Genomic DNA, 18415 nt, shown 5'->3' on the forward strand with positions numbered 1-18415 from the left:
AAATGCCACAGTGTTGAGTGTTGGGTAAACAGCAGTTATCAATAATACAAAAGGAGAGGTGGGAAAGGAAGCTAGTCCAGACATCTACGATAAATCAAACTGATGACCTGAACAAGATGTTTCACCAGCAGGGTGTACACACTCTGATTTACTTTAATCTCTAACTGTGTCTGTCAGTGGGAATGCTGCACATTTGATATACAAAGTGCATATTTGAATTTATTTTACACAGAAGTATTACTTAACAAAGATATTGATGCATCAGTAGTAAAAACAAATCTTGTGGCCGTTGTGAAGTCATGTTTATACTTAGAGACAACACATTGGCATTGGTGCTCTCTGAAGGAATATTCCTTTTGTACTGTCGTCTGATTTTACAGTTGGATAGCTTCAGTAGAAACCCAGCTACTGGAAATATCATATTTATTGACCCTGGTGTCAGAGAACTGCACCTGTCAAGGCTTGAAGGGTCAGTCTGAAATAGCATGTTGGCATGTGAGGATTTGATCAGGTATTCAACAACAGTAACAGTGTTGATAATGATAATAATAATACATTATATTAATTATTATTTATTAGCAGATGCCCTTATCCAGGGTGATTTACAGTTTACACATGACACATTTCAAAGCATTACAAAGTGCAGTAATACAATCAGTACATCCTAGTACACTGAGCTGACAAATGCAGACATAATTCCTTTAAGTCCTGGGTATGTGCTAATGAGTGGGTAGGCATAGGAGAAGTTGCAGTAAAACAATAGAAGTGCTAACAATTCCTAAGTATGCAGGACCATAAGGAAAAATAGTATAATAAGAAAGTGTATAACAGCAAGAGCAATAATAATCATCGTCATCATCATGTATTTTAGTTTTGTTCCCCTTTTCTACCCAGCAGATGGCAACAAAGAACATATTGTACACATTGTACCCTACCTGTTATAATTAATTTTATTTTAGCTTTACAGGGACACATCTGAACACATTTCAGAAATAACACCCAAGCTTCTTTCATTTTACAATATTTTTCTTACTTTAGCTTTTTTATTCCCTGAAATTCTCTCTCCTATTTTGACAGATTGAAATAGTCATGATATTATCCTTATTTTTCTTCCCTAAAGAAGACAGACAGACATGCTTCCTATTTTTTTCCTCTTTCTATCTGTCATGCTATCTTAGGCTATGTGGCTTTACACAACTATATATTGCTATACTTTGGTGTTAGGAATACATATATTACACTAAACATAGAAACGTTTGCATGCAGATACAACTGTGCAAAATATACTTCAATAGCTTACTAACACCTATTGCTGGAAACAAGTTATATATAAAAGAGGTTTTTGCCTATTACATGAATTAGATCTTTATGTACAATTATTGTTATGAAGACAACATCGTATGATGGATCATTGACAGATAGAGGAGGTGTACAGGACCCATTACTGTAAAGTGGAGATTACTGACTATAATACATTTACAGTGACATTCAATCAGCTGTGCTTCTTGCATTTTCTGTCATTCAAACTGCGATCCCTGGACTTTGAGGGGGAATTGACGTGGAAAATGGAGATGATGGAAGATGTTTGAGGTATAGATTTTTCATGGTCAACCACACCAGTATGACTGTTTTTTAACTCATAGAGCATCATGACCACTGCTCAGCTGCACTGGAAGCCTATTATTATAATTTTTTTGTTATTATTTCTTAGCAGATGCCTTCATCCAGAAATGTGTATGTGTGTGTGTGTGTGTGTGTGTGTGTGTGTGTGTGTGTGTGAAGCTCTATTATCTCATAAAGAAGATTATATAAGCCTGTTAAATGAAAAATGAAACAACACTACAGGCAAGTATAACTAAGGTGTATAAACACTATAAACATCTAATATCAACACTAAATATCTTGTTAGACATGTATAATTTATTTAATAGCAGATGTGCCTACCCACAGTAACTTACAGCTGTCTCATAAATACATTTCTCATTAGCACACTACATATTGCAGTGAGTGCTGAATAAACATCACATACAAAAATGTACCAATAAGTCCTAATTAAACTAAAATAAAATCCAGAATTTAACATTGTGGTTCTTAAACCTGTCCTTGAGTACCACCTACCCTGCTGGTTTTTGTTCCTACCGAGCTCTTAATTACTTAATTTAACCCTTCATTGAAGTAATTTGATTACATTTGACTCTTTAAATCGTGTAGCTGATAAAAAGTTGGTTCCTTAATCATTTCCTTAAAAATAGGGGTTTGATTTAGGAAATTATTAATTCAATTAAGTAATTGAGAGCTGGGTTGGAACAAAAACCAGTGTAGTTGGTACTCCAGGACAGGGTTGAGAACCACTGATTTAACCAATTAGAAATGTCTTATTATTGTTATTTTAATTACAGTATTATAGCAACACTGCCAAATGATTACGAGTAAATACACAGGTAACTGCCTTTATTAGTGACCACACGATGCTGAATGCACTTGACAACCGGTTGGGACAACATTACAGTGATTTTGAGAGTGTTTTGGAGACTAATTATTCGCCTGGATTCTCCCCAAGCGTGTCAGCAACCAAACCGAATGGGTAATTAGAACCCAAGCCACCTCACAATGGAGTGAAGTGACTGGAAAAGAAAACCAGAGAACTGATGTGCACTAACGGGGCATGGAAGCAGAACTGGATGTGAGAGGTACTTCATCTTCCAGCAGCGTCACTGGCTATTATGGAGATTAAATCTGCTTTTTCATCAGAACTCGAGCAAAGATTGAATCATTCCTCGGTGTACCGATGTACAGAAGTTGTCGAGGGTGAATGTTGCCAGATTTGAGGTTAATCTTTAGATCGTATCCCACAGCAGGATCAGCAGATTGTCTGTGTTCTTGTTTTAAGTGCAGGCAAGGGGTAGGACCTTCCAGCTCGGTTCTTGTACTCTGGGTTTAACTCTGACATGCACCGCAAGAAATAAGCGAGGGGATGCATTTCTGGGACGAATTGAAGAGAAAAGCATTGCTCTGTTAGCCCTGATGGGGTAAAGCATGGGGGAGCGCAGCTCGTTTTGAGCTTACCATCCATTGCGAGGGAACCTCTCTCTCTCTCTCTCTCTCTCTCTCTCTCTCTCTCTCTCTCTCTCAGCAGAATGCGAAAGTAGAACCATGGAGGACGGTTGCCCATTTCAAAGTGGTACGGATACAAGGACTGGTAAAATAACAGCATGAATTAAAGGAGAGCACAACAGATGGAGATCCATGTGAATTTTCACTCCAGATCGTTTAGCATGGAGACCAGAAAGGGACTGTTGCTGTCGCTGCTGTACTTCATGGCAGAGTTGTGTGTGAGTGCGCAGCAGGTTCTCCGAATCGGTGAGTCCAACTGGTTCCAGCGATGCATGCACAGCTGGGCTTTCATTTCTAACCACCGCATTGCCTTTCATTTGATCTAGTATGTTTTTGTTTTTTTCCAAAAGTTTCGCAGCTGTTTCTTTGACGCAACAGATGCAATGTCCTGTTGGTTGAAATCGTTCTCTTATGGATATGACTGTAGCCCAAGTCTTTACGCATTCTCAGGACAGGGTACCCATCTGACCATTTTTACGCTTTTAAATGATTGAAATAGGTGGTTATTACTAAAACAAATAATTTAAAAACTCACACACGAAAACAAACGGTGGATGGCTGACTTGTCTCCGTTTTTATACAAGCGAATTACTGAACTTGGTCTCACTGCTCTGCTCAGAAATGGTTGTTTGGGGAACAGCAGTTGTTGTACTAAAACTTCAACCCAGGTCTCCAAAACAGCTTTACATTTAAAGATATTTAAATGTATTTTAAATATACTGATGTGCTGTCCTCTTTTGAGTTCTGGAAGTATAGCGGAGATAAACAGAATCTAAAATTGTTACAATAATTGACATCCACCGTTTGTTTTTGTGATGTAACCATGCGTGCATTCAGCTGTAGGTAAACCATATAAATGTATCATTATTATCGGCACATACTCCGAGCACTCTATCAATCATATACAAGTAATATAAATTAGTTATGTACTATCCTATATAGTTATTATAAAACTTTAATTGGTATGGATTGGTTAAAAAAATGCGAATGATGGGTAAATTGAAATTTTACTAAAAATCAAAAGAGATCTATATATTTTTTCTTCAAAATATACATTATCCTTCAGAGACTCAAATATCTACTTGATGATGATGATTAATAGTATTATTATTGTATGTGGCTGATGATTATAATTATTATTATTGTATATGACTGATGATTATAATTATTATTATTGTATGTGGCTGATGTTTATTTACAGGGCTTTTAAACACCCAAACTGCATTGGTACCCATAAAAAAACATGGTTTTATTATGTGGTTAACTCAAGTGGAACCATTTCTATCAGTTCAAAAGCAATAGTAAATAGTAAATTACTTTGATGCATTGTCTGTCTATCTATCCTATTTTTTTCTGTGACACTTTTTCTGCTCAAACTTCTGCAAAAGGGTTGTGGCACAACTGTGTTCATTGAATTCCTTTGATGGTTACATTATGAATCTCATATTTAATCAAACATGCTTTTAAATTACACTTCACTGTGTTATAATTTATGTTTGGCAAAATATGGTTATGATGGCATCTTGCAAGAATATATCATGTTTTTTGTTCCTTTTGAAGTAGAAGTATTCTACATACAAGTTTAAAAATGAATATAAAACAAACCTGAAGGAATCAAACCCTCTTCACTTTCAATTGCCATAATCTCATCTGGTTTTAATTTTGTTAATCTTTCAGACATTTCTCTTGCTGTTTAGTGCCTCTTAATCGTTGTTGTTTTCCTTATGACTCTCATTGCAAACTCATAAGCTTCTCCATATGGCATGGACTTCAATTAACATTTTCTCAGTGAAGGACATTGCTGCTACTGATTTTTGATTACCAACCATTTCCTTCATCCTTGCTGGTAATAATGGTAAATCTTTCCCCCAAGCAGTTTAAACAACCATCACTAATCTTCTTTACTCGGAAAGGCTTGATTTGACTCCCTTCCCCAAAGACTATACTTAAGCAGAAGAAGAAATCCCATCCAAACACTGACAGTCTGATTATTTTTACAGACAGCTCCTGATGTATCCTGCACTTAGTCCTTCTCTTCCTAATCTAGGCTGACACATAGATTCCAAATCGGTTAAAATGTCCAGGATGGTTTTTCATATATATCTTTCAAGTCAATTTATTACAAATAATTATTCAATTATCACACTTCACATGTACCAAACTTGGCCATACTGTTTAAGGAAGTTGTCAGTGTGAAAACATGGCAACTGTAAACATTTATTCCTGTAAAGAACAACATTTTATTGTCAAGCCATCAGCTAGGCATTGGCACTAAATCCAAAGAGCTCAGATACAGAGGGAAACGCTCCCAGTGATCATAAGATATTTGGGCTCTGTTTACAGACATAATTTAGGTCACAGATTGATTGAGTTTTGGTGGTTTTAGCTTAATCTGTACAAAAGAAAGACCCGTAATTTATTAGCCACTTGGCAGAGATCCAGCTCCAGATGATGGAGGAGGGGGGGGATTCAGGGTAAGATTAAGTTTCTTTTGCTGAGCTGTGAGACAAACCTCTCATTGTACATAGTGGCACTTTGCTCTGCTGTAGCAAACTGCATTATGCCTCACATATTAATGAGCACTACATTCACAGACACTGTAAATTAGTCGTTTCAGAAAAAGGTTGGTGGTTAAGTGCCAATACATATTTAGGTATTGCTTCTGGTTGTCAGTCGCATTGAAAATCTTTTTATCGTTTGCTGATTCTAAATGAGATGCAAGAAATTAGCACAGCTGGCAGGTTTCGGAGAATTGTGAACGTTTCTATTACTTATTTTTCCAATAATCTTCTCCTTGTTTTGATTTTCACATTCTGAAATGAAACACATGACTACTCCTTTTTTTAACCATTTACACACCACCCTTTTGTTCGTCAAATGGCATTTCAGAGGAGGTTTGTAAGACTGATGTTAAACTTGACATTGTTGAGATTCGCTAAAGCACTGTAAAAACAAAGATTTATTAATGAAGTAAATGAACGCAAACAACCTCTTCTGAATTCACTATATATCTCCACAACCCATTTGAAAGAAAAGATTGCCATTAGCACTCCCCTCCGCACCCATTAAGCTAGTTTGTTCTGTCTTGGAGTGGCTTGTGAACTGATACAGAATTTGAAATAACAAGCAAATAAATCAACTCTAATATGACGTCTTGCATTTCATTTTGATTTAAGTGCACCTACACCATTACTTACTGTGTTTTTATTATAATAGTGCTGAACATACAAGGAACTTCTGCTGGTGATGCAATTTAGGGGGAATTAGAGTTTACGGCATATTAGATGAGATGATTAAATGCAATACCTGCCCTGACCCTATGGCAGCACTATTGATGTGCACTTTATTTCATCATGCATACAAAATACAGCAAGGGCCATGCTTTCTAATTAAAGCAGAAAAGCAGGTGATGCATTTGCACACTCCTTTAACTGATGTTGTAGTGTTCACTTTGAACTTGCAGTTTATTAGGCTGATATTCTGATGCACACTAGCTGTCCTTGATAAAGCGTTTCAGTGTATTCTTAAAAGGCTAGATGCTAATTTAGTATTGTAAAGGGCTCTTTATGATCATTAACATTAGAGGCACAACAAAAGGGCTTTTACCTGGGATTTCCCTCCCCCTTCCTGTTTTAAAAAGGCACAGGCACAATTGGATTCACCCTTCAGAAATATGAATATTGGACACAAAAACTAGCATCTGCTTGGCCTGTGACTCAAGATCTGACCATGTTCAGAACAAGCCCATTTAACTCCAGCCACCAATTCCTTATCAGTAAACTCACTATTTTTTAATAGATAACTGTATGGATGATATTTTCTTAAACCTCAGCATATTCATTTTCAACAGCAGATTAATTTGACAATCAAAAATAACATTACAAGAAAGTCCATCTGGATTCTACATAAGAAGACATTCAATAATAAAGTCTCCATAAGACAATTACAGGTTTCAGATAATCCATCAATACACTGGAACATGTCAGAAAGAGTATATGGAATCTCTTTTTTTTTTTAAGTAATAAATAAACTAGAAAGAAATTGGTCATGGAAGCAGTGTTGTTGTTGTTGTCTAATTCACTCTGCAGTGACAAAACAGAACAAATTAAGCAGGGTGTTCAGAGATGGTTCGAATAGAAAGAATTTATATTTCCATTGTTATGCCCCATAATTGCTTCATTTAATCAAATAAAAACACTATTCAAGATAGTAAACTTTATGGTAGCACAGTAATCCATCTGTCATAGTAATCCTTTTTGCAGGTAGTTTTATTTTTCCTTGTGCTTCCACTACTAAACATGAAAATGACATCATTATAAATATTCTTCAGCTCAGCAAGGCAGATGAACAAAGAGTGTAAGTTAGTGCAGCAGGATCAGACCTGTATAATTTCTCGTCTGCCTCTTGTAATCCACCTCCTATCCTTGCGCACCCTGAAACATCAGCATCAGGAGAGGAATTGTACTGCAGATCGTTTCTGCTCCCCCTCCCTGGTACCGTATCCCCACCTCAAAGCACATTAACTAAAACACACACACAGGTTTCGCATGGCAGCTAACAAATCAAAGATAAAAGGCTCAGCTCACCACATTTTACATATTGGAGACATCCAGTTTCACATAAGCCGTGCCGAGTGGGAAACTACAGAAAAGTGGGATATCATCAGCATTGAATTGGAAAATGCAAGACAAATGTTACAGACTGGAAATCACATCGCCCGTCTTGCTGGTTGGCTTGCTAATAGCCTATTGACTTAATTTATTGATCCGTTTGTTATCCTTAAAACAGAAACCAGGAGCCTAATTTCATCAGTGGCAGCATTTAGCATTGGTGTTCTTACAGTAGAAATACTTCAACTGTATATCACTGTTGTTTCCTGTCACATCTAATTCTCAAACGTGATTGGTTGTGTTAACCTCGGCAAGTCTTGGTGGTAAACAAAGTCCTATACCTGGGCATACAGCAAAGAAAAGACACTGTTACGTCAAAGGAGAAGAGCATGAGGCAAATGGCTTCAGCCTAATGAGGCCGATATAATTTCGTTTTGATAGAAGGAACTGCAATAATGGATGGGATCTTGGCAGACTGCAAGGTGCAGCCTAGGCAGATAATGAACTCGTGTTTAAGTCACTGTGGTAGCCTGGCAGCATCGCATTCAGGACCGTACAGAGGCATGCAGCACATAATCTGCTTGAGTTGTCAAATAGGTCCTGATCCCCAGCTATGTCCTGCAGATGACAGCAAGCCTCTTGGCCCACTGGGTGCCTGTAATTATAAAAAGATTGCCGCATCTGAAGGTAAATTGAATCTTTACTCTTAACCTCATTAGAAAGGAACGAGAGAGAAGGATCTTGCTGAAATGGAACACGAGACGAACGTGAGCCCAATGATAGTGTGAGGGGGAGAAGTGGTGTTGGATTCCTTTATCCGAAAACAGAAAACGCAGCAATAAATCTTTCGTTACTGATAGGGCATAGCGAGCGCCCTGAATTATGTATATTTGATGTGCAGCTCCTCAATCAAAGGCGTTTTGACACCGGGGAATTAACTTGATAAAGTGCATTTCTCTTTATATTGCTAAAAACATGTAGTTCAGTGGCATTTATGAGCTGTCAGGCTGCTCCAAGTGATTAGTCCTACTCTTGTTTGCTTCATTGCTTTAAAAGCCAGTAAAAAGTTGTTTTGATTGCTTTTCAGTGGGAGCAAAGGGATCTGAATGTGGACCTCGTTAGATTAAACACATGGCTAGACAGCAGTGAGGAGTAGTAGTTAGGGCTCTGGTGCAATGAGCAGAGGATTGTGGGTTCAGTGCCAGGGGTGGGCTTCTGCTGTTGTACCCTTGAGCAAGGTAATTTACCTAGATTGCTCCAGTAAAAACCCAGCTGTATAAATGGGTAATTGTATGTAAAAATAATGTGATATATTGTAAAACAAACTGTTATGAAAGATGATGCCATTAAAATTGTAGAATTACCCTACGTGCACATTTTAATTCCATAGTTAGCAACATCCTGGATATGCATACATCTACATTCACAATGCTTACATTATATTAACTTACTAAATACATGTAATAGTACAGTAGTTGTTGCTCAATCTTTATTCTAGAGGTGGCATCTGCCTCATTGTAACAAAGTGCCATTGAGTTTAGAAAGAGGCTCCCAATGTCACTATATTTTATGTGCTTTTAAATAAGCTGAAATCATCAATAAACCATTTCAGACTGTCTCAGTATGTCAAACTCCTGCTCTGGATCTTCTGTGCTGACAAGGCTGAGTTAAAGCAAGAACCAACAATCAAGTATTTCAGTCCCGTTAATTACATTTTAATCTTAATCTTAAAAAAAAAAAAATAGGGCACCTAACGGACAGCCACAAATGCTGTGAATCACATGCAGTTAAATGTAGTACAGAGAGTACAAAATATCAACCTTTTTCAACCATCAGCAAAATGACTTTTTTGAAATAAGTCAATCAGTTGTCAGTTTATTTCCTGACAATTCAATATAGATGTATCTATGTGTGTGTATGTTTTTTTTGAATGGTGGTATAACACAGCTGACTTCATCAATGCACTACATGTGTCTTTAACAAGTTAATACTTCAGTGCATTGCCCATGTAATTCTGTAATACCATTCATATTCGTTTTTTAGTTTGAGTTGTCGAGAAATGAACTGACTTATCACTCATTCTAGCTGCTCCATTTATCACTGAATACTACCCTGCTTGTCTAAAGTGGAAATTCAGGTTATACTCACAGACTTATACATACAATTTGTTTCATGAATATCTACAAATTGCTGTAATTGCACTGAAACCTCAGGGTTTTCTAGCTAAGTAGCAGCTCTAGTATATACCAGTGTCACTTTTGAGTGAGTACATCTGTATACCCTTTGATGAGATGTTTTTAACATCTTCCCCTCTAACTTCTTCTATGACCACAACACAAACCTAGAGACAAATTGGAGGACTACCCTTCTATGTCTTCAATTAAAGGACAAAACCAAATCCCCTTTGATTTCTGAGGACTGAACATTATTGTGGTTCTTTCTTTTGCAAAAAAGGAAAAAAATAACAGCAAACATTGTCAACAACACATTTTTTCGAAAACTATTTAAAACTTTTTCAGACTGGATTGCTATTTCAGTTACAAAGCGTAATATTAAGTATGATTCTCTAGTAGTTAGGAACCTCATTAGTTGAAAAATAATGATTACTTAGTTTCCATTAGTATTGGAGTAATACTTATTGTGTGCAGAGATACTAATGTTGATTTACTACCAAAGAGGTTGGTTATTAATAATAATATTATTAGAAGTAGTGGAGCATATCATTATATTACATTTAAAATCTATGTTATTGACTTCTCAGCATTTAACATGCAGAGTTATGGCCTTTGTTTCTTGCTGTCAGCATGCAATGCTTTGGCTTGCTTTATGGGACTTTGCAGATCTCAAACTGCAAGATATTTCTTGACTATACTACCAAAAGTAGTGGAAAATACTTCACTCTACTGGCAGTACACTGGGTGCCAGAGGTTATGCAGAGGTTGTTCTTTTTGTAAAGAGCACCATGATGTCTAGTCTGTCACATCTGGGACTACAGTGTACTGTTGGTATTGATGGCAGTTAATGGTAAGAGTATGCACAGGTACACACATTGTAACACAGTGGTTCAAGGGGGATAGCATGGCCTGCTGGGAGTCTTGACCACAGCCAAGCAGAACACACCTATTAGCAGAGCGAATCATGAAGGCAGCAATGTCTCCCGTACTTCCATTTCATTAAAGCTGGGGGCTGGGCCTGAATTGTAACCAGCTGTCTGTTTTATTTTGGCTGCTGTCTCTGTCATAATTGCTGATTCTAGACAAAGCACACACCAATGGTTTCTTGTTTCACATCTTCCAGACAGATGCCACATTCATGTTTTAAAATGGTTATGAGAATTACATGAATCTAATGTTAGCCTCCTGAGCCCATCTGCAAATGTCGCACTTTCCCTTTTACCCTTCTTACCTCCAACACCTAATTACAGGCCCACTTAGCCATGTCTGTCTCTGTCGTTTTCAATACAGCAGCTCTTCACAGCTTTTTACTGTGAAGGACTATAGTGTATCAGCTACTTTTGTATTCCATCGGTATTGCCCTGTATGAGGGAGTATTGGTGCTAAACCAATGGCAGTGCTTGAGCAGGTGATGGGTACTATCAATGCATTTGCATAGCAATCATGAGAAAATAACCATTCAGATGTATCCTCAGAATGCATCTCTTTGGAAAAGAAAAAAGAAAAGCAAAAACAAAAGGGATATGTAACAGACACAAGAAATTGTTTAATTCAACTATATTTTTTATTTTTATTTTTTTTACTAGCGATAAGACACGTACTGCTTTTTCTAGCCCTGCATATTACAGATTTGAAATGCAACCTCCTTCTGCTGTTCAGTGAAATTTATGGAAGAGCACACTTGCTAAACAAATCTGATCAATTTCTCATCTAACACCTAGGATGTTAAGCATAGTAATACAACCCTGTAGGGGGAAAAATGATTGAAAACATTTACAGGCCGTTGAAAGGTCCAAGAGATTTAAATTTAATGAATGCTATTTGCATAGAGGTAGAATGTGATTATTTTCCCAGATACATGAATCCTAAATTATGGCAATCCTGTTTGCTTTCATAGCCTGTGCACTGTGAGCAATTCTACTGAGATTAAAAACTATTTCAATAAAGCAAATATTTGACTTCTTGTAAACAATAAGAAATTTGATGAAGAAAGGGAATTACACACTTACTGAAAGCCATTTTGCTGCTCTCTAGGCTGTGTGTCATCTTTGAAATAATGGTTATTATCCATCATATTGTCATGGTTAATATTGTTTTGATTTAGACTCAATTATTGTTACTGTGTCATTTTGTAATTTTCAGCTGTGAAGTTTACAGAAAGTAAACCAAATGCAAGTATATTAGAATAAACACAGGGTATGTTCTTCAGTGTAGATATTCCTAAATATTTTCCATAATAATAATAAAAGTTGTATTGCTGTTTTATATGTGCAATTTATGCAGCAGTAGGTAGCGTACATATGTATTATTCCTTTGGGTCTCTGGGCCCAGCTCTGTATTAATAAACTAGCCTCCTGCAAACAAAGCACTGATCAGATACCTTGGAACAATGTTATTTTCCAATAATATGAAATATCAGGCCATTGGAAATCAGTGACGTTCTTAAATGATCTCACTGAAGAACTCGGATGGAAAAAAATACCTTTTTTTGTGGCTTTAATGTATTGTTTTAATGACAGAATGTGTTATACTTTCTATTCTTTCCTGCATTTTTTTAAATTGCCAGTCTACTTAAAAAGATCACCCATGTTCTTCGATTCTTCATTACTCAAAATACAATATAGCCGATAGTTGCTGTGCTCAGTGTGACTACCTAGCTAAATCAGCAGTGCTTGAGAGTTGAGAGGGAAGATCCAATGACCTGTGGCTGTGGTCTTTGGGTGATTCGATATGGGTGTGAGGTGGATCAGTGTTTACATAAAAAGAGCTTCTCACTCTTATGGGTGATGAATTGAAGTCTATAACATTCTATGTATTGAATGCCAGAGATACATGTGCCAAAAATATGACAAAGTACAAGGACAAGCCTCCCTGCACTGGTAATGAATTGTAACAGAAGCCATGTGCTACGGGCACCATGACAACACAGTACAGCCAACACTGATGGATTTTTATAGTGAGGGCTGATTCATCTACCTATACAGCAATAGTGTAAATCTCACAGCAAACATTTGGAATGACCTGGAACAGAACATTGAAAAGGCACAACACAGACCTACTTCACTAACTAAACGAGGAACTGGCCAAGGGTGGGGCCCACTGGCCAGAAGTACCTCCCAGACCCTTGCTTGACCCTCAAAGGACACATCTGGGGTTTGATGTGTCTGGGGGAACTTTCTCTTTAAAAAAGACAACATACACTTTATCCATTCAAAAGTTGCTTTATTTGTGGGTTACGTTTTACTTTACATAACCAACATGAACACCAAAAGTGTTCAAAAAGGTGCAGCTTTATAACAAACTACACCATCAAATAAATTGAGCGAAAAAATTAGCTGCATGCTTTATTGCAATCCCAATAACTAATTTTTGTATATGCATTATTGGGATTAAAATAGAATGCACCACATACTTTGCTTAGAAGTTTTTTTTTTTTTTTAAAGAATAATGGCTTTGAAACTTTTTCCAGTCAGATAGGGTTGCAATATATGAATGGATTTTTTTGCAGGGGAAAAATACTTAACTTAAAACTAAGAATAGAAGAACTGCACTAAATAATGACTTCAGAATATTGTCCAATTAGGTTTTGACCATTAGGATTTGAAGATATTGGGAAGGTGTTTGTTTATTCTCACCTTATTTTATGATGTAAGCTAGGCGTCTGATTACAGCTGCCATTGTTTTACATTGTTCCCATCCTTCAATGTTCTAGTTGAAAAAGTTGTGAAAAGTTAAGGCCCTGCAATAATCCTCTCTGTGCAGGAACAGCACAATAAATGAGCAAAGGGGATGAATAATGCATATCTGACAGAGAATAGTATTGAACCCTATCACGCGGTGTCCCATGGTAGTTAAGGTACTCGCTGGATTCGTTAATTCATTTACATCAGTTCACTGTATTTCTGCTAAGGTGGCAGAACAGATCATTTAGCAGGAGTAGATCAGTGAATAATGCTTAAGAGAGAGAGATATCTTTCCTACAATGTTTGAGGTTAGACCAGTTTATAAGGGCAGGGTGATTCATTTGGACGCTCTCTCAATATACATATATATTCTTGGACTATAACGGTTACATTGAGGAGAGCATGCAAAACTGACAGTGACAAACCTTTTATTCCAACATCACCTGGAGAGATGAACCAGTAAAATATGAAGCACTAGAATCATTTCTGGTTTCAGTAGTCATACACTTCCATCTTGAATAAAGAAAGCTAAGAGGTATGGAAATTCTGTGATTGATAAATTACTTGCCACCAAAGAAGCAAGATGCACCAAAATCCCTCTTGATCAGTGTTACAGTCACCACCAAATACATAAAATATCACCCACAGCCACAATGCAAATTTTTGGTCATGCTGTCTCCTTGGAGAATCATATATATAGTTAAAAATGTTTCATAGATGTATACTTTTTACTGCAGTTTATAAAATGCTGAACCCCTTTTGAAAAACTCAGCTCATTGAAGATGATGGTTACTATCCTGCAGGTATTAGTATGGAAATATTACCTTCTCTTTTAAACATAAAATATAGATAGTATTATGCAGCAAATTCTATATGCTGAGGCAATATGGTTTCCATGCAAATTGTGTTTTTAGAAGGTCTGCAATGCTACATAGTTGCAAATGTTTTCAACTACATCCAGATTTGTATGCATCTAGTCTTCAAAGTGAATATAACACACAATGGCTGAAATGCTATAGTCAGTCATCCATTCTGTCGCATGTTATATTACACCTGTATGGGCTGTGTAAAATTTTGTATTCAAGACATTTTTTTGTAGGTTTGCAGACTTTGACTCTGGTTTGTTAGAGATGGGGTGTGCTGATTATTTAAATTGTAATGCATGGAAAATTGACATTAATAATTTCTCACTGTCTGGTCACAGGCATGCAATATTGAAAGGATTTCAGGCTCACAAAAGCAATTAATGTATTAGGCGGTGGGCTAGGTGGTGTGATGCATTAATGGACCAGTCATCCAAGCAAGCTTCCCTTTATTCCCTGGACCTAGTTTCAGATTGGATAAATCCTCATCTTCCTTCCTTCCTTTTAGTTGTGATGATGCTCAGAAATGAAATGCACCTGACACAAACATGAACAAGACCACAAAACCTGGTTCAAAGAAAGCCATTTGGGCATTACCTCTAGTTGTACCTCACCCTGCCATGTAATTTAATTTATTAAATCACTGAATACTTGCCAAAATTAACTTAACTAATTTAGTAAACCTCTTTCCTTCCCCTGAAACAGTAGTGCTAAAAATACATGATTCTATATGAAGCGGCAACATTGTAATCTTGACAATTGAAGTGTGATTAATATATAATGTTTCGGAAATGCAAGTGAAATGTCCATAATGATTTATCAGACCCACAGCAGGGGGTGGGGGTAAATCATGAATTGGTTAAAGGGAGATTGAAGCTCTGGAATTGAAAATTAATAATGTGAGATAAATGCAGGTTCATATTTATTATCAAATTGGAGTGACAGCAAGGATTGTGTGCAACCCTGGTTATCTGAAAAAGGAAGCACTACCCAAGGGGGAGGGGTTTCTGCGCACTTCCGTAGGAACCTGATGGAAAACTTTACTCTATCAAAGCTGCCATTGGCCCCTGCACACATCACTCAAAACAGGTGACGTGACGTGATGTCAGCGCAGGTTCGTCCTCTTTTGCTGGGAGCTAGGATTCCCACGCGACCTTGCAACCCTTGGGCAGTGCTTCCTTTTTCAGATAACCGGGGTTGCATTCGTAACCTATCGTTATCTTTCAAGTCGTAAGCACTGCCCAAGGGGGAGGGGTTACTGTATAACCAAACCGTCACAAGGTAGGAGGCAGCGAGCTGATAAGGGAGCCTGCCCCGAGGTGTACAGCTAGGGGCCTCGGCAACACAACTCTAGACAGGAGCTACAGAGGCCCCCTGGGGCCAACCTGTGGGTCGACTCTGCCGAAGCAAAGAAATCTACATCTGCTCTGCCGAACGCTCTGTTGTATCACAAGCGTGTGGAGGTGCCATTGCAAAACCAGGGGGCCTGCCCAAGAGAGGAGGTCCGCTGCTGTGTTGGATAGTCTGGTGAGGTGAACTGCTCTGATGGAGCGGAGCTGTGGCTGCGCCCACAGAAGCAGACAGCGTGCTAGACAGTATAGTCTGTGTGACCGGAGACCTCCTTTCCTGTTAATATAAGCAACCACCGCTGTGTTGTCCTTCCGAACCAGCATATGTCTGTCCTGTAGGACTGGCAAGAAATGACGCAGTCCAAGGAGCACTGCTTGTAACTCCAGGACGTTGATATGGAGGGCCCATGCGGGCTCCGTCCACCTGCCTTGGACTCCATGTCTGTTGCAGACTGTTCCCCAACCATGTTTGGAGGCGTCTGTCATCATCACTACTCGTTGGCAGACTGGACCCAGTGGCACACCGAGGGTCAAATTTGTAAGGTCTTCGCCATCAATGGAGCATCTTCCAGCACACCGGAGTGACTGTGACTCGGCGTGCTTGATTGCGGCGAGTGTGCAGCTGTAAAGACCCGAACCACCACTGCAGCGTCCTCAAGTGTCTGGCAAGGGGACAACCTGATGCGAACTCTCAGTCAGAAGAGGGAGAGACACGCATGTATGGAGGCAACTCTCTCTGGTGCCAGCACATAACTGAAGACGTGGACCCCCTGGCAATGCAAGGGGAGTGACAGGCCGAAGGGGGGAACAGCAAACTCAAATGCTCGGCCCTCGTAGGCAAAGTAGAGGAACTTCCTGTGTACCTGCAATAGGGATGTGAAAGCAAGCGACTTTCAGATCCACGTAAATGAACCAGTCACCAGGCATGATGGCCTGGGACATGGTGCGCAGGTTGAGCGTGCTGAAGCGCAACACCCTGAATCGGTGGTTCAGGTGTCTCCAATCCAAGATGGGGAGGAAACCGAAGATTAGAATCCCCAGTTCTGCCCCAGTGGGGGCACTTTGCAAATTGCTCGCTCCAGGAGAGCGTCGATTTCAAAGCAAAGTGTCACACACTGCAATGGGTCACTCACTCGTGTCCACACCATGCCAATGGCAGCTTTGATAGAGTGACGTTCTCGATCGGGTTTCTACGGAAGTGCGCAGAAACCCTCCCGCCCTTGGGCAGTGCTTCCGACTTGAAAGATAACCCAAAGACACCCAGGAAAGGAATTGGACTTTAACAAGAATGTCCTGTGAAGAAAACACAGACTATAGAAAAGAAAAAGTTGCAAGTAAAATTTAATCATTATTTGATTTATATGCTCAATGGCGAGTGAGCTTTCCTGGAGAAGCTGCATTTTGTTTAGAAGCAGTGTGAAGGTTTTCAGCTTACCTATGGAGCTGACAGATTGCTTCTGTAGTTGCCGCCCCTCTCCAGTTTTGTCTTTTAAACCAATAGTTTATTTTTCTCATTACTAAATACAGTGAAAACAGCAGTTTTCCTGCAAAGTCTTCAATAACGAAGGCTCATGGTACCCTGCTGTATCTACAACGCCTGTAGCTACCTGTCTGGTTAGCATTGAGCAATTTGAAATAAGCTCCAGAACAGTGAGCAATAGAGGAAGTAGTGGCCATAACTTTGTAAAAAGGCAAGGCAACAAATTATTTTGTCCCGGAGGGTTTCTGGAAAGTGCCAGCAGCATTTCAGTGAGTTCTGTCAAAGCAGACATCCATGTACAGCTTTGTGTGATAGCTCTGCTTTTGTTTCCTTAGGACTTCCAACTGTCAAATGTAAAAGCAGTATTTATCTGATTATCTAGTTGCTTTGCTTGACTTAAGTGAATCACCACCAAACTTAATGAAAGTTTTTTTTTTCTTTTTTAGGGTACAGGGAGATAGATAAAGAACTGTGTATGCCGGAGGATTATTTAAATTAAAAAAACAAAGAAAAAAGAAAAAGTCTAAATTAGCCATGAAATACAAACATTGGTCTGAACCACAGATAAAGCAAAAATGGAGAAGGTGGAAGTTACATGAGAATCGGGCAAGGAGCTCAAGTTAATAAAATGTGACATTTAACAACCTAGCCATGAGCTCGGACAGAGCCTACCTCGACATTTATCACCACTTATGGATTACACATTGTCTGCATACATAATAAAAGAGAAACAAAAATAGATACTTAAGGTGATATTTTCAAGGGACTAGAGAAGGCCAACTTTTGCAGATCAAGCCTCAGTGTCTACAAGCTGATGTCTGATTTGAATAATGAATAAATCAGTAACTAAGTAGAAGCAGATCATTATTGCTTCAATTTGCAAAGTCTATGTATTATCAAAAGGAAAAACACACAAGAAAACAGTCAGCAAGGCTTTTTTCCTTTGAGATACAGTTTTTCCCTTGTGTGAGTCAGTCAGGATTACAAAGATATAATGACACTCTATGCACATATTTTCCTGTTCCGAGGTTTGCCGTTTGCTTTTTCTCCCAAGTGGTTTGTCCCACAGATTAACCCTATAATAACTGCTACCCCTGACTGGAACAACCTTTGGGCAGAGATGTGGTGTAGTTGCCACTCTG

At 38.5% G+C, this 18415-nt stretch overlaps 1 protein-coding gene across 4 annotated transcripts in view; it reads left to right on the forward strand.

The window, feature by feature from the left end:
* Positions 1-2597: 2597 nt before the first annotated feature.
* The window catches only part of grik1a (glutamate receptor, ionotropic, kainate 1a), a 76944-nt gene continuing 61126 nt past the window's right edge, over positions 2598-18415 (forward strand). For 2 of the 4 annotated variants that reach the window (XM_066699844.1, XM_066699846.1), the window contains exon 1: positions 2598-3360. In XM_066699844.1, coding sequence (XP_066555941.1) covers positions 3237-3360 — 124 coding nt within the window. In that variant the 5' untranslated portion in view covers positions 2598-3236. The remainder of the gene's footprint in view (positions 3361-18415) is intronic. The other 2 variants (XM_066699843.1, XM_066699845.1) reach the window with 2 other exon arrangements.

Source organism: Amia ocellicauda, chromosome 3 (assembly GCF_036373705.1).
Source record: "Amia ocellicauda isolate fAmiCal2 chromosome 3, fAmiCal2.hap1, whole genome shotgun sequence".
In the NCBI taxonomy this organism is placed as follows: domain Eukaryota; kingdom Metazoa; phylum Chordata; class Actinopteri; order Amiiformes; family Amiidae; genus Amia; species Amia ocellicauda.